Source organism: Sphaerodactylus townsendi, linkage group LG11, assembly GCF_021028975.2.
Source record: "Sphaerodactylus townsendi isolate TG3544 linkage group LG11, MPM_Stown_v2.3, whole genome shotgun sequence".
Lineage (NCBI taxonomy): Eukaryota > Metazoa > Chordata > Lepidosauria > Squamata > Sphaerodactylidae > Sphaerodactylus > Sphaerodactylus townsendi.
Genome location: NC_059435.1, coordinates 19,565,467 through 19,586,921, shown reverse-complemented (window position 1 = coordinate 19,586,921; position 21,455 = coordinate 19,565,467). Strand labels below are relative to the sequence as shown.

The window sequence follows — 21,455 nt, the reverse complement described above, 5'->3', positions numbered from 1 at the left end:
TTACCTGTGGGAAGAGGTGATGGAAACTGTTCCATTACCTCAAAGGGACCTGGTGTTCTACTCCAAATTCTTCACTGTCCCACAAGAAGATAGCATCAACAGGTACATTGAACCAAAGAAGTTCTTGACTATGATTCCAGCATCTACCCTTCTTTTTCTGGCACTGGGGGCCTGGTTCATTTTTACCTTAGAGTCACCTATTTGCACATCTCTGTTTGGCCTCATCATTGCAAATTTGTCCCATTTGCTGTGAGAGATGGCCACTGCTGGTTCAAGGCATTGCTGCTCAGGCTTTCTGTCATCCTGAGGGTTTTAGCTGGTGGCTGCTGCACATCTTCGTCAAGGGATTATAACCTGGCTTCTGATCCAGCCTTCTTGTTTTGCCCACCTTTTTTACATGGGAAATACTCAGCACATTCTGACCTTTCTAAGCCTTTGGGTGAAGAATTCTTCCAATTCGCTGGGGCAGCTTTAGACTCCATTTTGGAGATAGTGATCCCCTCCACCCCCGACAGAATCGGCACCATTGTAAACATTGCATTTTGCTTTCTCCACAGCCCAGCACAGATAATAAGACTGTTTCAGTGACTTTTGCATCTCGTAGCAACATCTAATGTCATGGGGCATTTTGCAGGATTGCAGAAGAGATTTGTACAGGGCTGGTTCAGCCTTTGCAGGGCTCGCAAGATCCAAGTCTGCAAACATTGACTCTGGTGCTATGATCTGATGGTGCTATGATCTGATGATACTGTAGCTATGATCATTTGAGCTACAGTATTCCCTTCACTCTGCCTCTGCAACATTTGATACTCATGAGTGAAGTTTTCCTCTGGAGATGGGGTGCCCATTAGTCAACTATGTTCTCTACAAGAAAGAAAACTTCAGTCGCCTGCAGCTAGTTGTCTACAAGTGGCTTAGTGCCTTTCTTTGCAGGCTGCAGGGCAAAATATCGTGGGTGGTCAGGCAAACCCAGGCCCTATGAATTAAATGAACAAAACATGGCAGAACTTTATCTGTCACCCTGAACCTCCCTTGATGTATATGGAACAGATGATGTGTTTGATGCATCAGAGCATTGTGGCACCAGTAATGTGGATGACACTCTGTCAAATTCTGTCAGTGGCTATAGGGCTATGGCAAACGAATGAATAACAGGCACCTACAAGAAGAGAAAAATAGTTTGAATTTATACCCTGCCTTTCTCTCCTCTAAGTATCAAAGCAGCTTGCAAACTCCTTGTGAGGTAGGTAAGGCTGAGAAAGGAAGGAAAGGAGGGAAATGTGCCTAGTCCAAAGTCATGTGTTGGGAGTGGGGAAACAAACCTGGATATTCAGATTAGAGTCCACCTGCTCTTAAACACTGCACCACACAAACAACCACACTGCACCGCAACAAACAACAAGTAGACTGGTTAGTTCCGTGGTGGCGAACCTTTGGCACTCCAGATGTTATGGATTACAATTCCCATCAGCCCCTGCCAGCATGGCCAATTGACCATGTTGGCAGGGGCTGATGGGAATTGTAGTCCATAACATCTGGAGTGCCAAAGGTTCGCCACCACTGGGTTAGTTTCTGCAGACCATACGAAGTCCCCAGTGTTCTCTAAAAGAACCCAAAATTCTACAAGAATTCCAGGAAGCCTTTTGCCCTACAGTCCAATGAGTGCAAATGTAAGTTATTTTTCTTCTCAACAGAGATGGAAACCACTCTTCTGACCACCATCAGAAGAGCACATCATCCATCTCTGCTCTGTAGGTCAGCATGCTTATCTCTTACAGTCCATCTGGCTGTCATTTTTGCTTCTCATTTTCTCATGTTGAATCATTCAGTCTTCACACACAGTGATTCAATTCAAGGGTCCTGTTCACCTGTGCGTTCCAGTCAGGCAACATCACTGGCATGACAGCTACAGCTTGCCCTGACTTAGCTGATGGGCAAGCCATTGAAACTGATGGGCAAGCCATTGAAAGCCATTGAAAAGTACTGTTCCTAGAGGCAGTCTGTTTGGCAAAGAGGGCCAGTGAACTTTGCACTTCTTGCTTAGACCCTCCTTACCCATAAAACTGCAAGGATAAGGTGTTCCTGCATCCCATTACCAGTTCCCTGCATAAAGCTGATTTGGGGTTGTATAGAAACCAGGGCTTTGTCATGGTCCCAGTTGCAATCTCACAAGCAGAGAAGGCTCTCCATTCTTCAGTTCGTACACTAAGCACAATTCCTTCCTGACAAAACCCAAAGCTCTTCTCATGCTAAAATAAAGGGCAACAGTGCCCTTGCAGTGCCTGAGCCACCTGGATCAAGCTTTACAAACCTCTTCCTGGAACTTGGAAGAGTCTACCTGAGCTGTTGCCACATCCTTCCTTTTTAGCAGGAGGATTCCTCTTCCTGAACTCTGTGGAGCAGACACCCAGCTCTGTACAGAGGCCACAAAGTTAAAGCAGGTTGCTTACTTGGAACTGTTGTTCTCAGAGGGGTCATCTGTGCTTTCGCATGACTTGCCCTCCTTGCCTACTACAGGCGACTAACTTGCTGCCACAGATTCTTGTTTTGGAAGGAACTGAAGGTTCCACTGTGGGCACGTGCAACCAGAAGTTTGCCCATCTCTTCCTCTGTGGGCTTGTGCAACCAGAAGTTTGGTGAATTCCAGATCTTTTAAGTGAGCCAGACTGCATGTTTAACAGAATAGGAAGCATGTATGTGATGTATGCAGAAGTGGGCCTGTCAGATTGTGCCTCAGATCTCAAATTGTCAGGTGGTATCAGCTACCCAGTGAATGTGGGGTATTTTTTCAGAGGCAAGCAGCAGCCAAACAGATGCCTGTTTTAGCAGAAGTATTGCCCTCCACCTCTGCTTTTCCGCTGCCTTTCCTGGAGCGCCCATGACTTCATAGATGGGTTTTGTGTATCCATAAAATCAAATTCTTTTAAATGTCTCCTTACTTAGACAGCCATATTCTTATCTATATTTTTCCATATTTTCATCGTAATTTTCCATTATTGTCTTATGGTCTTGGATTATAATTGCTGTAGCGAGCAGTTGTGCCACTTACTGTGCATGTCAAGCACAAAGTTGACATTAAACTCATGATAAATAGGACAGTCTTTTTACTTCAGTGAGGCTGTAATAAAGTTGTCATCTTGCTTATTCATGTTCTGATCAGAGAGGGCTAAATTGCATACATCTGAAATGTTTTCTTTCTCTTTTTTTTCCAGAGAGCAAATTTTAAGAGTAAAAGAAGATGAGAACGTTCCGTTTTTGCTAGTTGGTAACAAATCAGATTTGGAAGATAAAAGGCAGGTTTCTGTAGAAGAAGCAAAAAACAGAGCTGATCAGTGGAATGTTAACTACGTGGAAACATCTGCTAAAACACGGGCTAATGTTGACAAGGTATAACTGGAACTTTTCCAAGTATATTTTTATAAACTTCTGGTATTTCTTTCTCTTTAAGTACATCGTTCTTGGTAAAGCTAGTGATTTATGTGATGATTTCCAGACAAATGAATTACGAACAACTCCTGAGTTGACTAATTTACGGATCATTCATTCTTCAAATTGCAAATCGTAGCATACATAAGCAATAGGTAAACTTTGTGTTTCTCAGCCGTGAGTTTCTTCCATGTTCTATGGACTTGATTGATTTGTTTGCGCTTCATATTTGTCCTCAGTGAGGACCCAAAGCAGTTTATGACAGTCTCCTCTCCATTTTAGCTTTACATCAACCCTGAGAGGTAGGCTGAATATTCAGTTGGCCCACAATCACCCAGTGAGCTTCTACAGCAGAGTGACAATTTAAACTTGAGTCTCCCAGATCACAGTCTAACGGGTTTCCATCCTTTTTTAATCTTTGGACGCCTTTGAACTTCTGGCACAGCACGATGAATGCAGCCACAAAATGGCTGCCATTGGAGGCGGAGCTAGCCATACAATAACAACTGCAGCCTACCTTCAGTCACATGCTAAGGATTCATGTTCTGAGATGGCAGTTGCCACCAAAGCAACATTTTTATAAAAATTTGTGCAGCCATTCAGATCTTCAGTAGCCAGTCAGAAGCCTTGGCAGGCAAAAGCCCCACCCACTCACTAAAAACATTTGGGGGCCCCCAGGAAAGGAGCTGGCAGATGCCATGGCATCCAGGGCCACCACCTTGGGGATCCCTGTCCTAGTCCAACACTCAAACAACTATGCCATCCCGGCTGTTTGCGTCTGATATGGGTGTGATATCAATATCAGCCCTAATCTTGAAGTTGCAGAGTTAGTGGCAGTTCTCCACAGGACTGGTTCTGATTTTCTTCAGCCACTTGAAATACGACTTAAAGCATAAGTAAACTGGGCTGGAGCTGTGGACTCATCCATTACCCTGCAGCATTCACATTCTAAAATTAAATAATTTGAGTACTGACCCCATTAAGAATATTATACTCCGTCTCACAGAAAGATTGTAGTCTGTCCCTAAGTTGGTGTGAATTAATCCACTACACCCTCCTGGACCTTTCCAGTGTTCCAGTGCTTCCCAGGGTCCTAGTGACAGCCTCCCCCCCTTCCAGTTCTCTTTTTGCATTGAAGAATCTTATTTAAGCGCTGCTTCCGTCAAAACCATTATTGCCTGCACTGTTAAACATAGACCTTTGAAAAAAGAGCATTTATATTGCCCCAGATGACACAACTTTACAAAAAGGCAAGTCTTGCTAATAGCCGTCCGGGGCAACATACGTGCCCTTTTTTTCAAAGGTCTACGATTAAAAAGAGAATCTGAACTATTTTCAGCAGTGGAAACACGCTGCTGTAACTTCTGCCACAGATCACAGACCGCACTGTCATCTTTCCCTGAGACAGACTATAGTAGATTGTGTATTCTTCCGCCATAGAACTCAACATGCTGGACCTTCTTTGTTGTCGTGTGCCCTGCCTGGGTTCTGATGCCTACCTAGCCCTGCTCCCCCATCTGTTTGAAAGTTTGATTATAGTTGTTCAATGAACTATAAATGCTCTTGCGTCAAAGTACCATATTCAATAATGTACAAAATAATGGTTTTGACAAAGACAGCACGTAAAAATGAATGATAATTCTCATTATTCATTCAGGACTATATTCCAGTACGGAAGTATACAATTTTCTCAGCTGCTGGACCTTAACTGACTAACATATTTATGTGAGGCAGAGTATAGTGCCATTGACTTAGAGATACATGGAACTGGAATTTAATCTGCTTATTCAATGCAAGCACAAAGTTTTCGGTTACATTTTTAAAAACTACAGATCTTTCGAATCGCCATAATTCTGTAGTTCAACGTACCAGCTCTTGCCTTGAAGAAAATCTGTTTGAATGGCAGAAGGTTAAGGGGCTTAGTGGTTTAATATGCAAACCTCTCCTTTCTGACCTACATACAAACCTGGCTGCATAACTGGAAAGTCCTTTTTAAAAACTCGCGTGTGAGAAACTGGGTCAGCAAAACGTAACTTGGTTTAGTTACTCTGAACATTGCCCAGCTGAATTGTGACTAACTGTATTGTGATAACCACTGTTTCCTAGAAATTGTTTTTAAACTGGTAACTGGAGCAACGGGTTCTTAAGTCTCAACCTCCTTTGTTCAAGCTTGTATTAGATGGTGCCAGCTCACTGGGCAAATAAGTGAAACCATCCTGAACCATACTTGTTTCTATACTGCAAGCACTCACATCTCCTGAGTTTTCATGGAAGCATTGCATCTTTTTATGCTTTATTTGATGCAGAATAGGCTACACAGGTATAGATGAATAAATGTTAAAGGATTCTAACACAAGTAGATACTATATTACTTTCAGCAAATGGAGAAAGATTTGTGACATGCCTTAACGTGAGCAGGAATGCCAAAATAAATATAGAATGGGGCTCATGGGGATTTGATAAATAGCCGCATAGAAGGGTGGGCTTCAGCGGATATTGCCATATCTGTATTTGCCCTGACATGGATGGCCCAACCTAGCCTGATCTTGTCAGATCTCAGAAGTTATGCAGAATTGGGCCTGGTTAGTACCTGGATGGGAGACCACCAAGGAATACCAGGGTCACTAGGCAGAAGAAGGAAATGACTAATCACCTTGTTAATATTTGTCTTGAAAACCCTGCCAGGTCACCATAAGCTGGCTGTGGCTTGGTGGTACTTTACACACACACACACATCTCTGTAACCGCAGTAGAACGGTTTGACAATCCAGCCACACTTTTGAGTTTTTCGTGGTTTCTAAGGAATTATATTAGAGGAACCGGGAAAGAGTTTCAAGCTTCCCAGGCACTGTGGGGAAAGGGACAGGGAAGACCCTCTTGTCTAACTGACTTCTGATTGACTTACTAACTTGTTAAAATCACAGTTGGAGGCCTGACTTCCATGCAGTGTCATGTTCTTGCATGTGTACTGACATCTGTCTAATCTTTCTAGGTATTTTTTGACTTAATGCGAGAAATTAGAGCAAGAAAAATGGAAGACAGCAAAGAGAAGAACGGGAAAAAGAAAAGAAAAAGCCTAGCCAAGAGGATCAGAGAAAGATGTTGCATTTTATAATCAAAGCTCCAAACTCTTTTCCTATTTTCACCATCCTAATAAAATCCATAACTTATAAGCATGCCATTTGAAGGCTCCTATGACTGAAATTACTCTTAACAGTTTGGGAATTGTAGGGTACCACTTGTACCACTTAAAGCATGAATTGGGACAGCACTGAAGGTATTTCCCTGAAAGGTTTTTTTTTAATGTGGCTTCAAGAGAAGCAAAATTCACCCCTTTTCATATTTTTTTTCTGCCTCTCATCACGGTTCTTCTGAATGTAGAGTATTTCCCATATGGGCAGTCTGTCCTGAACTGTAAACAAAACATTTCTTTTTATGGCTTCTCCTAAAGTGTACATCACCTACATCACCAAATCTTCACTTTTGTCTTCTACTGCCTTGAAAACTACTGCGGTGGTCAAAACTAAGCAAAGGTAGTATAACTTTTTCTTTTGCTGTTATAAGATTATGCAAATTAGAGAAGAGAACCGGGCTCTGTTCTCTGATGCTTCTATCGGGAATCATGTATACATGGAATTAGCTAAGGCAAATAGTATGTAGATTCATGTGAGGATATTTGAATATGCCTTAATTTAAAAAAATATATTAATGTCACGGGTGTAACTTCATTGTGATGCATTGATATATCTGCATCACGCTGTGAAATTATATCCTTTTGGATGGAGTGCAGTTTGTGAGTAATCTTACAAACTAGCGGTTTGCTAGCAGTATCTCTGATCAGAAAAGTGTGCCATACTCTGGTTCTTGGAAGCAATCCAGAGCATACTGTTACCTGTGATAAGTGAAACAGAGCTTAAACTTAAAGGGCCGACATACCCATATGCATCTGACATTTTTAATTTGAAAATGAAGAGGGTGATACAGCACACTTCGTTCTGAACTGAGCATGTCTCTCCTAATGTGCAAATATTAAGAACCTGTCCTCTCGCAATTATTTAATGCCTAGATATTCGGCAAGATTATTTCTCTAGGGCTGGATATTCAGTGTGACATTTCAGTCTTCGCAAACGGGGTTGTCTTAGGGATGTTCGTGAAATTCTGACAAGCTGTTTCCCTTCCTTAGGACCTTCGTTCTAAGCCTTTAAGAACACAGTGTAGCAATGCTAAAACTGTTGTAATGTTACCTGTTCAACTCTTAGTGGAGAAAAATCTTTCTCATTAATATTGAACAATCAATCCTGCTCATCAGTACAGAAAGATTTACAGTGTGCTTCCAAAACCCCTCATCAGTACATTGAAAATTCATTTGTCATCAAAACTCTAGTGCATTTGAAAATACTAGCACACTGTTAGTGTGTGGAATTGACCTAAAGACATTACTATCTTTTGAGACTTTGAAGCCTCTTTGGAGGAAAGTTAGATCGGTTCCAAAACACCTTACTTTTTATATACCTGCGTAAACTTAAACTGACAGTTGAAAGTGTGTCTGAGTGAACTTGCCATCACATGTATGTAACATGCTAATAAGTAGAGATTAGGAACGTGGCTCTAGAAAACACTCTTGTTAATATTTATCCAGGATTTTTTGTATGTACATTCTCCAGTAGATGCTACCATGTGCGGAACTAGTTTCTTGACGTGCCTGGCCAAGCAGGTTGGTCCTCATTTTTAGCGTGTATCCATTTCCAGTCTGTCTAACCAGGGAGTTTAACCACTAACATTGTAATGTTGTTTGTGTAATGGGAACCAAGGTGTTATGAAGCCAATGGACACACAGAAGCAATTGTCATAGGCTGATGCCTTATAAGATTCTTTTTATTTGCTATTTGAGCCATTGACTATGAATAAACTTTCATTTTTTAAAAAATGTTTTGTGGAATGCTAATTATAACCCTTCTATTCCAGTAGAACAGCGTCACAGATTCGGTTAAACTGGTCCAGGGCATAAGTTGTATTGAATCTGATAGCCGGGAGGTTGTATGGCAGAGGTTGTACCACTGGTTCTTTGGAGACTGAAGAGGGAAGCCCTTAATTGGCAGTGTGTCTGTGGAAACTAGTTTTTATTTAATTTATACCCCCCCCCCCACTTCCCAGTGAAGACCCAAAATGGCCTTTTTGCACTTTATCTTCACAACAGACTTATGAGGTAGTCAGTCTACAAGTAACACATGCTAACACATGGCAAAATACTATGCTAACAGCACAGTGAACAGCAGACAGCTATGTTGCCTTGTATAGCTCATGATTTTGCTTGAGGTTCCATCTAGGCCCTCTCCCCAGCCAAAATAACTGAACATTGTTCCGTACTGCAGCTGAAACCATCTGCAAACTAATCTGTGGTCTATGCAAATGGGCCCTGCCTGCAGACGTCCATTCAATTTTTAGTGTGGAGATGAAAAGAGCAACCTAGGTGTCTTGTTGCTACAGCAGCCTTGGGAGCAGAGATGTGTTTCTTATACTGGTACAGTTTTAAGAACTATATTAACCAGATGTTTTAATGACACCTACCTTAGGCACAATTATGAAAGCGTATATACTGTTTCGAGGAGCCGCGTGGCGTAGTGGTTAAGTGCTTGCACTGCCACTCACACGGTTAGGAGTTCGAGCCCCCTGTGGGTCAGATATCCTGGCAACTGGCTCATGGTCAACTCAGCCATCCATCCATTCTTTGGTCGGTAAATGAGTACCTAGCACATAGCTAGGGGGTAAAGAATAGCCGGGGAAAGCAATGGCAAACTACCCCACAAAAACGGCTTGCCTATGAAATCACTGCTTGCAGTGGTACCCCAGGGTCGAACACGACTGAAGGGGAAACTTTACTTTTTACTTTATATACTGTTTCAGTGCTAAGTTGGCAGGCGTTTCCCTCCCTATCTGTTGACACAAATTCTGCAGTTGTCCCTGCATGCAGGCTACAGACATCCAAGGGAGCACAAAGATGGCACTGGCTGGACGTGCATTCACTTATACACACAGGATGCTTCAAACCTACATGCAGATATCCATTCAACAAAGGTTTTGCTAAATCAACCATTCCTCTGTGCCCCAAAATGTGGCAAGTGCCATGCTTTGGATCTAGTAATCCAATGCAGTGTGTCTTTTAGTACAGAAATCCATCTCAAATTTGAATGAAGTAAAATAATTCCTATGGAGAAGTAAAAAATAATTTCATAGTTTAGTGCCTGTTAGTTGAGAGAGCTTGTCCTTCGTATCTGAGCATATCTGCCAATGAATGTTACTAGAAATCCAGAAGCCATCTAGTGACCTTGCATGTACCAGCAGAATGTCAAATTTAGGTTTAATCCCTTGGTTTTTGAACAGAAATTTGGTAGGATAAGAGTTTATGCTTCAGAATTTGACGCAGCTAGTCTGGATTGAAGAGCCACACCGATGGCTTATTTGAGACCAATGTGCTTTTTCTAGGCCACGGCAAACACCAATGGTGTCAGGTCTGCAAACAGATTGTTGTGAAGGAGGCTTCCAGGGTTGCATTCAGTTAGATCCAACTTCCTTACCATGAATCTCCAGAGAAGACTGGCCCTGGGGATGGAAATTGGAGACATGAAACAAGGGGTGTCTGTAGAGTCACTTGTTTAAAAGAAGTATTCCAACTGTTTGATGTAGTGGTTCTGGGCTGTGTCGTTGTGCTCTGGTAGCTTTTGCTCTTAATGTTTTGTTTGCATGTATGTTACTAGTAAATCCAGAAGCCAACACAGCCATCTATGCGGGCAAAATCTTAGGAGAAAAAACTTCCAGACCGTGGCCACACTGCCCAGAAAACCCACAACAGCACAGTTGATTCCGCCTGTGAAAGCCTTTGGCAATATATTTTAACTATTAATAAGACTAAAATACGCTGCCACCTGCTGGCCATTGTGAGTTATAACTGTCTTGATACCCATTGCTGAGAAATACTGTGATTAAAGTAACAGACTGGCAGTCAGCTTTGACAGACAATGGTTCAACATCTGCTTGTGTTACAAAGAGACCTGAACATAATCCTCTTATTGTTTATTTTAAACAACTGGTTCAAGCAGCTGGCAAGAAAGTTCTCTATAAGCCAAAATAAATACATGTACTTTGCCAGTTAGGCTTCTGGGGAAGAAATTAAACGCGCAGCACAGTCCACACAGGCAGTGTGAGTCAGTGCAATCGTATGCGTTTTCTCCAGTCTAAATCTACTTAAATGAATGGGCTTAGATAGCGGTAACTCTCCTTAGGAATGTGCTGCCAATTATTAAGATCTCACTTAAGCTTGTCTTGTTGAAGTTCCATTGCATATTTCATTGGGCTACTGAAAGAAAAAGAGGCCGCCTCTCTCTTGCAAAACATCAATGTTCTGTATTGTTATTTGCCCCAGTTTCTCTCTATGCCACCTGTTTAGAACATGAAGTGTTCCTACTTGGGGGCATGGTGGCTCTAGGATTGTACTACGGCCAGGAAAAGAGCAGACTGTCGTTTATGAAACGGTTTGTAATATGACATTGGAGTCTGTGCTACAATGCTGAAGACAGAAAAACAGCATATATACTCAACTATGTATTTTATACTGCAGCCAAATCTGTCAGTTCTCAACAAATCAGAATTTAAATGGAACTCATCCCTTTTGGATCACATGGTTTCAACAGCAAAGACTTTAAAGTTAACACCCATCTGTGGAATTTATTTTATGATTAATTTTCCTGGCTGTGAAGGGTGAAGAAGAGGTTGGATTTATATCCCCCTTTCTGTCTTGCAAGGAGACTCAAAGGGGTTTACAAACTTCTTCTTTTCCTCTCCCTACCACAGACACCTTGTGAGGTAGGTGGGGCTGAGAGACTTGAGAGAACTGTGACTAGCCCAAGGTCACCCAGCAGGCTTCATGTGTAGGAGTGCAGAAACAAATCCAGTTCACTAGATAAGAGTCCATTCTCCAGATTAGAGACCACCTGCTCTTAATTACTATACCAAGCTGGCTCTCAGGCTGCAATGTGTGTAGTGGCTCAGTGATACACGCTCTCAGTGACGTAGGTATAGATTTTTTATGGGGGGTTCGGGGGTGAGGCCATGCCCCACCCACCCCTGGGGCGTGGCCACACCTCCAAGCCCCGCCCCCGGCCTCAGTGCTTATAAAAGCAGCTCTCTGAGGCCAGGGACTACAGACTCCCCTTCCAACCCCCCCACCCCCCCGCCAGGCTCCCAGCCAGCAGCTGGCAATCCCTTCTGCCCTCCCCTCTGGGCAGAGGCGTAGCTAGGAAAAATGGAGGCTGGTGCAAAATCTGAGTTTTGTGCCCCCCCCCCCCCCATGGGCGGCCAATGTGATACTGGAATCCACCCCCAAACATCACTTATATCCACCTTAAAGAAAGAATCTGGGGTCCCTAGTTAAAACATTGAATGTGATGCTTTTGGGGGGGTGGATTATCCCCCATTCTGAAACAACATCACTTTCAGTGTTTCAACTGAGGACCTCAGATTCTCCCTTTAAATCCATGCCGAAGGGGGTGGTTTTAAAAAGAGAATCTGGGGAAATTTGGGGGGGGGGTGCCTGCTGTCAGAGGTGCAATTGTTAAGCTAGCAGCACCAAACTTTCAGGGTACCTTTAGGAGACTCTCTGGATGGTACCACCCAGGTTTGGTGAAGTTTGGTTCAGGGGGTCCAAAATTATGGACCCTCAAAGGTGTAGCCCCCATCTTCTATTAGCTCCCATTGGAAACAGTGGGGGATGGGGCACTGCTGACAGAGAACACTGATTCTTTAAAGTTCATATCTTAAAAATATTGTTGGTGTTGACTAGAAGCTTGCTTTTCTACCACAGACCAACATGGCTACCCTAAGAAATTTTACTTATCTCTGTTCAATAACAGCCCTGACTTACAGAGCTTAGATGATCTATTTATATCCTATTTTACATTCAAGTGTCTTTCTATCCGGCTCACGTTAATCAGAGACGCAGGGTTGCCTTCCAAAATTCCATTTCTTTTGCGTTAATGGAAAGGAGTTTTTCTCTTGGAGGCGAAAGGCATCTTGTTGGGTGCTTTCCACCCCGGCTCAGGGAGGCAGGAAATAGAATTATGTCACTTCCTGTCGAGGCTTGGAACCCGCCCCTTGCCAGTATTCTTTCCTGCCTTCGCCAGGGAGTGCACGAAATTCTGGCTCTCTGCACAGAATTCCATTTGACGATTCTTATTCAACCTATTTGTCTTCCTGTCTTACCTTTGTCTTGTGTCTGTTACTTCTATTGGCAGGGGTAAGTGTTTAAGGGTCCCAGGGGGTCTTATAGAGGGTTCCCTCGGAGTTCCCCCCCCTCACTTCCCTTCCCGCCAAAAAGCCACCAATATGGCCGACCAACGCTTCTCCCCTCCCAGGGGATATTTTCATAAATCAGCAGCCGAAGCTACCAGGTCCGCGCGCAAACGCTCCAACTCCACCAGGTCCTTAGAGACTCAAGACCTGAACCGCGGGATCAGCGGAACGGCTTACAGCCGCACCGATAAGGAACGCGCCCTGACTAACTAGCCGGCCAGAAAGAAGAGCTCCGGCTCCGCCCCCTCTTCCTCGGCGCCAACAATACGACCCGCGCGGACGCATTCCGAGCGCCCCCTGAGCGCTCCACCGGTCGTTACCAATTCTCCCGTCCTCACATCGAGTCGCTCTGGCGATGCCTCCCCCTCCCGCCGGCCCAGAGAACGCTCTCAGGCTCGTTCTCCCGACGGAACGCCACAGCAGGGATCCAACGACGCTTCTAGCTCAGACCCCTCCCCAGGCACCAGCAGACTAGACCGCGCTAGAGAGGGAGGAGCTCCCTGCAATATGGAGGACGGGGAGGTTTTGGTGGATGCTGAGGCCCCCTTTAACTGGCAGTCTCTCACCCCTTCAGACTTTGCCAATTTCCTCAACAAGGCAATTGAAGACAAACTGCAGCAATTCCACAGGGCTGGGGAGCTTGCCTCTTCCACCCTGTCCATCCCAGGGGCCCAATTCTCAACCTGTGCTAGCAACGCATGGGTCTAGGGGTTACCCTAGCTCCCCATCGCCAGCTCCAGAAGAATTTTCTCCCAGACCTACTTCTAGTAGAACCAGATCTTCCAGGAGGAACCATCCTCCACATGAACACCCTAGATCTCTATCCAGATCCCCATCTCCGACATTGGATACCCTCCATTTCCCTGGAGATGAGAGAGACAGTGCAGAGGAGGATGATCCCTCCAGAGAACGTTTTTCAGACTCTGAGGAAGTGCCAACTATCCCAGACAATTCTCCCAAGTGCTTCAAAGATGAGGAATTAGCCTTCCTCATATCCAAAACCATCTCTGCTTTGGACCTACACGACGCAGCAGATGCCCAGGTCCCCAGGTGGGCTGCAGCTTCGGCTCCCGCCCATTAAGGGATGCCCCAAAGGAAGCACACACTTCCTACCTCAGGATGAAGACCCACAATTGGTCTTTCCCATCCCAGAATGCTTCATCAAAAAAGATTATGAAGGAGTGGGAAGCACCAGCGGCTAACAAACATACCTTAGCCTCAGTTAAGAAGCGTTATTTGTAGTACGAGGAGTATGTGTGGGACTTCTATTCTTCAAGTCCCGGGCAGGCAGATTTTGCCAATGGCCATCCAAATCCAGCAGGCCTTTACTGGTTAAGGAGGGTGAAGGAAACATCAGAGATCCCCTGGACAAAGCGCTCGGATGCTATGCTGAAAAAGATCACATGAATCCCATTTCTGCTTCCATCAAGGCCTCCTGGCCCAGCGCATCGACCCGTCGCTGAGAGCTTTCCTCAGTTTGGGGCTGGCAGACCGCCCTAGAACTCCTACCACCTGAACTGAGTCGCTGTCAGAGAGGGACTAGACTGCATCAAAACAGGGTAGCGCAGCCTTCATCACCGATGCTACCTTAGGGATGCTTGGTGATCCCTTCTGCCCGCTGCCATGGCCTCCTCATTGGTGGCACGCCAAGAACGATGCATGGGTCAGATCTTTGGCAGGCTCGATACACACATTCCAAGACCTTGCTTACCAGCTACTCATTCCAAGGCAAATCCTTGTTTGGTGAGGATCTACAAACACATCCTTGTCGGCATACCAAGGGACAAAGAAAAAAGGTCCTTCCAAAATTTCTTTCGCTCGGACAGTAACAAATCCTGGTCCAGGCCCTCTACCTTTCGTTCCCATAGGGCGCTTCCCAGGACTTCCAGAGATGGCAGATCGACTTCCTGGAACCCCAGATATGACAAGAATAATTCCTGGACGAACAGAGAATCTCACTCCTTTCGTGGCAGAGGGAACTTCAGAGATCAAAGTTCGGCAAATCAAATAGGGACCGGGCGTTGCCTCTAAGTCCTGACTCCTCCCCAGTGGGGAGGTCGCCCCCCTCTTCCAACAGGCATGGAATCAAGACTCACTCAGACGCCTGGACCTAAGGAGATCATTTCACAAGGCTACGCCATAGAATTCATTTCGGTTCCCCCCTCCAAATTTCTTCCTTCCCCCTCAGCAAGCAAAAAGACAAGGCCGCACGAACCTTACGGCCGGTGGAACACCTCCTATCTATCAGAGCGATAGAGATGGTTCCCTCGAAGCAGAGGCATTTTCCGGCATTACTACACTTTTTTTCACCGGCCTCCCCCAAAAAAAAGAACGTGGGACTGGAGAGCAATCCTCAACCCTCCCAGGACCCTGAACAAATTCCTCAAGCTTCGAAGGTTCAAGATGGAGTCCCTCCGACTACCATCTCGAGGCACTCCCTGTGACCAGGAGAGATTCTTTCTATGACTTCCCCTGACCTGGCAGAAGCATATCTGCACATTCCCCATCAGGCCTTCGCGACAGGAAGCGTTCCTAAGATTCTCCATAGCGGACCAACACTACCAATTCAGGGCTCTTTTCCCTCTCGGGCTTGCCTCCCCAGCTCCCCCTCGCATTTTCTCCAAGGTTCTTCTTGGCTCCAGTCACCTTGCTAAGACAACGGGGTATTCACATACACCCGCACTTGGATCTAACCTGATAACTCCGTCCAAGTCCAAGGAGCAAGCCATACAGGACCTCGAGGATTGTGATGCAAAACCCTTCAGCACCATGGGTTCCTTTAATCAACAGGGAGAAAAGCATTCTCACTCCAACTCCTAACGGTAATCTTTGCATTTAGGAGCCCTAATAGACTCCAGGAACAATGCCCCTCTCTTTTCTCCCAGAAGAGAAGATATCCAAAAAACTCCAAAATGACCTCACCTCTATTATTATGCTCCCCAGAACAAAGCCTCCCCTATACTATTCCTAGTCAAGCCTCTTGAGCTAACGATGATCAGCTGCCATGGATCTGGTCCAGTGGGGGCTTATCTCCACGCCGCTGCCCCTCCCAACGTGACTTCTTCGCCCTTCCAACGGGATATCTTCCTAAACGGGACCATCCCATCATGGGGTACCGCTAGAGTCCACCAAACAACAACTCCCGGGCCATGGTGGCTTCAACAACAGAACCTGACCCAGGGCAAACCTTACCTGTACCCCCAACCAGCTACAGATCTTCACGGACGCCAGCCTCCAGGGGGGTTGGGGCAACCTCAACCAACATTATGCCCAAGGCAAGTGGGAACAACACTCTATCCAAATCTGCCAATCAACGTGCTGGAGGTGAAGGCTATCCTCCTAGCTCTTCACAAGCTTTTTTCAAGCAAAGCACCTCATAGCGGGACATCACATCTTGATTTGGACGGACAACACCACAGTCAAGTCTGCGATATCATCAACAACCAGGGAGGCTCCACGCATTCTCTCCTGCTCTGGGCACAAGTGAGGCCTCCCCTGATATTGGACTGGGCAAGGAACTCTCAACGTGCTCAGGGCATCAGGAGCAGAACACATCAAAGGATCTCTGAACCTCAACGCTGACACTGGCTGAGCTCGGGCAAACCAAGGCTGCACCTCAGCGGAGGGACTCCCTGAACAGGAGAGTTTTTCAGGACATCGAACGCCGGGTTCGGCAGACCAGAAGTGGACCTTGTTCGCCACTGCACAGAACGCCCAAGTTCCAAAATTCATGTCCCGGTTCTACCTTCATCACAAGGTCTCTGAAGCGATAGATGCCTCCTATCTCAGTCCTGTGGGCCCAAGGAACTCTTATTTGCCTTCCCGCCCATTCCAATCATTCCCAAAATTCTCCTCGAAGATCATGATACAGAGAGGGCGCTGGTGATCTTTAGGGTGGCACCGCCGCCTGGCCTCGGCGTCCTTGGTTCTCTTATAATTCTGTGAACTGGCCATAGGCCCCTGCGGTACCAGATTCTCCCAGTCTCTTGGGATCTTTCTCTCCATCAAGGCTCAATCTCTGCATCCCAACTCCAGACTGGCGTCAAACTGACCGCCTGGTTGTTGCTGAGTGGAGAAAACTAACCAGCAAAGGCTACTCCAAGGAAGTGACTCTCCACCCTGATGGCATCTAGACGTCCGGCCCACCATCAGAATCTATAATTACACCTGGAAGAAATCTCACAGTTGGGCCAGGAACAAAACACATTGACCCAGAAGATCCACCCCTTATCTTCGGTCTTAGACTTCCTTCAGGAAGGTTTTGAGTCGGACTCCGGTGAAAGCAACACACTCTTGCTAAGAGACAGGCTCGCTGCCTCTATCCACAGTGTATGGTGGCATCCCTTCCACGGTTCTCCCCAGCAACTCAACATCTCGGACGCTATCCGCTTTCTAAAAGGGGTCCAACAATCACAATCCTCCCACCTGTCATCGCCTTCCAATCTTGGAGAGACTACACACACTGTTCTTTTTTCGCACTCTCACCAAGTCAGCCTCTTTGAGCCCATATCCAAACTACATCAATCTGGAGATGGCTCAGAATGAAAACACATTATTTCTGATAGCCATCACCTCAGCCAGAAGCGGTCTCGAACTCAGCTCACTCTCCATTGACCCCAACCTGTGTATATTCCATAGATGACAGAGTGGTTCTTAGAATGGACCCTACCTTTAAAACTCTAAAACGGCTCTCCTCACCTGCAAATAACAGGACATTGTACTACCCTCTTTTTTTGTCCACTGGCCCGTTGCTCAACCCCAGAGAACGCCTTGGCTAACACACTAGGACGCTAGGATGGGCCATTACTATGCTTCATAATTCTGAACAGAGTCCATTAGAAAATCACAGACACTGTTTTCATCAACACTTCCAATCCCAAGATTGGTCTTCCCATGTCCAAAGTTTCTCCATTAGTTCCAACCTTAGATTATGTATGTGTGGAGGCTTACAGGGCCTCTGTAGGACCTCCCTGTACCAGAAGGAATCAACGCACATTCCACCAGATCAGCTTCTACCAATGCTGCTTTCAGACATAATGCTTCTGTAGAACAGATCTGTAAATCAGCGATCTGGTCCTACCCCTAATTCCTTTGTCAAAATCACTATAGACTACAGTCTTGGGGGGCAGCTGGACACTGTGTTCGGGCAAAGGGTCCTTGAACACATCATAGGTAGAAGCCGTGAACGTGACAGCCCTCCCTACTGGGGACACTGCTTTTGAGTAGTTCCTAACAAGATGCCTGCCTCCAAGAGAACGCGTGTCCATTGGTTCTACTTACCGTGAAGAGGCTCTCTGTGAGGCAGAAAGGCATCTTGACCCCTCCCTTAGCCGCTGCTGTGTCATTAGTTCCAGTCATCATCATCAGTCAGACTCCGAGGAGTCATGTATATATAGTTGGGAATTTTCTCACGCCTGTTATGCGGTTAAGGGCTAATTGTTTAGGGCCTATCATTGTTCAGGGTAGAGAGCTGTTATACATGTTCTGGTCTCTGTCTGGCCGTTGTTTATTTCTAAGTTTTTCTTCTACTCCACCTGCTCAGTCAGTCGAATACTGGCAAGGGGCGGGTTCCAAGCCTCGACAGGAAGTGACATAATTCTATTTCCTGCCTCCCTGAGCCGGGGTGGAAAGCACCCAACAAGATGCCTTTCTGCCTCACAAGAGAAGGCCTCTTCACGGTAAGTGAACCAATGGACCGTTCTGCCTTCCTCGTCCTCCTCCTGCAAACCCCTGGACTTTTCAAAATAGTCCCTTTCCCACAGGAAGAGAATTTAAGGGAGATCAGTGAGCGGCATAGGGAGACAATTCTTATAGCATTGAAGGAACCAGATGTGATAGCTGAAGTGAGAAGGCAGGGCACAACTAACCAGTGACCACTGGACTTCTGACCAGTGGTTGAGTTTGTAGGTTCCTTGGAATGTGCAGAGTTAAGCACTGGAGAAATTAGAATAACATGATGGTTAACAACTAGAAGTGATCCCATAATTAGTTTTTTATTAATACCATATTTTAAATGTGCACAGGGTTTCCCCATGTTATTTTACTGAGAACGCCAGTAGATTAATAGAAGGGTAATTTAAAATGTTTCAGTTATCAATTTTAAAAAGTTTTACTTATGACTTTTTTACAATACATATTGAACTGGAATATAACTTGTAACTTATTTTACATCTCTGATACCTCAACCAGATACTGAAATATTGGTGATATGCAAATTCATTTAAATTTCGAGACCATCTTTCCATTCACAGATCACCCATGGAGGGCTAAAGAGGGAAATTTAAAGTGCAGTAGCTTATGCAAACAAAAATAGTTAATAAAGTAGTAAAAAATACTCTAGGCACAGATATTTTTTCAAAAAAAATAGACAAAGATTTTTCCCAAGAGACAAAAAGGAGTTGTATGAACAAAAAGGTGACTTGACCAGAAAATGCAATTACTGAACAAATGAGTGAGGTGTGTGTTAAATATATACTGCTGTAACTGAAATATTTATATAGAGAGCTGCAAGGGAAGGCCCACCAAATATTTATTCATGGACTTCAAAATAATATTAGGCTTCAGCTGAGAAGCTCTCATGGCCGTTAAAAGGCTAGCCAAGGAAGAAATTTGCTGGATGAGGCCTTTCCCAATGTTTGCGTCTTTGCTGCTGACAAGTCGCTTCCAACTCATGGTGACCCCATGAATAAAAAATATCCCACAGTTGACAGCCTTGCTCAGGTCTTGCAAACTTCCTTTATATGATAGAATCAATCCAGCCAGCGTGGTGTAGTGGTTAAGAGCAGGTACACTCTAATCTGCAGAACCGGGTTTGATTCCCTGCTCTGCTGCTTGAGCTGTGCAGGCTTATCTGGTGGATCAGATCAGCTTGTGCACTCCAACACATGCCAGCTGGGTGACTTGGCCTACTCACAGTTCTTCAGAGCTCTCTCACCCCACCCACCTCACAGGGTTTTTGTTGGGGAGGGGGAGGGAAAGGAGATTGTAAGCCCCTTTGAGTTTCTTTACAGGAGAGAAAGGGGGGATATAAATCCAAATTCTTCTTCATGTTGGGTTTTCCTCATTTTCTGTTGCCTTCAACTTTTCCTAGCCTTACTTTTTTCCCCAGTGAGTATTGTCTTCTCATGATGTGACCAAAATATGATAGCCTCAGTTTAGTCATTTTACCTCCTAGGTACACTTTAGGCTTGATTTGATCTATAACCTACTGATTTGTCTTTTTGGCAGTCCATGATGTTTGTCAAACTCTAATCCAATTGCCACCTTTCAAAGGAATCTACTTTGTTCCTGTCAGCTTTCTTCACTATCCAACTTTCATACCCATAGGTATTAATAGGGAACACCTACAGCATGAATACACTTGATCTTGGTTGCCAGTGACACATCCTTTCACTTAAGAATCTTTTCTAGCTCCTTCATGACTGCCCTTTCCAGTTTCAGCCTCCTTCTGATGTCTTGGTTGCAGCCTCCCTTTCGACTGTTGATAGAGCCAAGGAATACGAAGTATTGAACATTTTCAATTTTCTCATTGTTACCCCTAAAGATGAGTAATTCTTCAGTAGTCATTAATTTTGTGTTCTTGATTAGTGGCAGTCCTGCTTTGGCACTTTCTGCCTTAACTTTCGCCAGTAGTCGTTTCAAGTCTTTGCTATTTTCTGCCATTAATGTGGCATCATCAGCATATATCAAACTAATGTTCCTTGCAGCACTTTTCGCACCACCTTCTTCTAAATCTAATCCAACATTCTTATGATATGTTCTGCAAAACTTTCCCCGATTCTGGCACCAACTTTTATGGACAATGGTTGGACTAAAATCTTATTAGCCTTTGAAGTATCGTAAAAATAGGGTCGCCAGCTCCATGTGAGGAAATATCTGGAGATTTGGGTGGTAGAGCCTGAGAAGGGTGAGGTTTGGAAAAAGACTTAAGTGAAGCATAATCCAATAGAGTCCACCCTACCATTTTCTCCAGATGCAATGATCTCTAGTGCCTGGAGATTAATTGTAATCCCAGGAGATCTCCAGCCACCACTTGCAGGTTGGCAACCTTATGTAAGAATCCTGTTTATTTGTGGTTGCAAAAGACAGTCACTGCAATCCTAAGGAGAGTTACTGCAGTCTAAGCCCATTCATTTCAATGGACTTCTTCCTAGTGTTGTCCCACTAATGCAGGGTGCGCTGCTCAAATGTTTAAACGCCACTTCTCTCGATCAAGCGCGATGTCTGGTTGCAGGTCTGTAATTGTCAGATCCACATTGATGGTATCTTGCCATCATTGCCTTGGCCATCCATGTGGCCGCCGACCAGTTACCTCAATGTGATAGGTGATGCTGGCGACAGTGTCTGGGGTTGCTCATTGGACATGGCCGAATCAGTGCACGCGCCTCTCACATTTTTGTCTTGATGGGTGTGATGCCAAATTGTTTTTGGACCATGTCGTTGGTGATGTGGTCGAGGAGGGATACACCCAGTGTCCAGCAAGTCAGTTGTCTCTCAGCTGCTTTTGTTTCACTTCATTTCAATGGACTTAGACTGGAATAACTCTCATTGAGGTTGTAGTTTAACAAAACCATCTCTGATTCTTTCTTCCAAAGAATGAGAAACTTTTTCACTTTGTTAGTTTCATTTAACAGTTTACTTTCATTTTTATACCTATTCCAGATAGCCATATTATTCCAAAAGGG

At 44.9% G+C, this 21,455-nt stretch overlaps 1 protein-coding gene across 1 annotated transcript in view; it reads left to right on the top strand.

Annotated features, from left to right (window-relative positions):
• The window catches only part of RALA (RAS like proto-oncogene A), a 29,842-nt gene extending 21,489 nt beyond the window's left edge, over nucleotides 1-8,353 (top strand). Inside the window, exons 4-5 of the mRNA XM_048511068.1 lie at nucleotides 3,213-3,387; nucleotides 6,419-8,353. Coding sequence (XP_048367025.1) covers nucleotides 3,213-3,387; nucleotides 6,419-6,541 — 298 coding nt within the window. The 3' untranslated portion in view covers nucleotides 6,542-8,353. The remainder of the gene's footprint in view (nucleotides 1-3,212; nucleotides 3,388-6,418) is intronic.
• The last annotated feature ends 13,102 nt before the right edge of the window (nucleotides 8,354-21,455 follow it).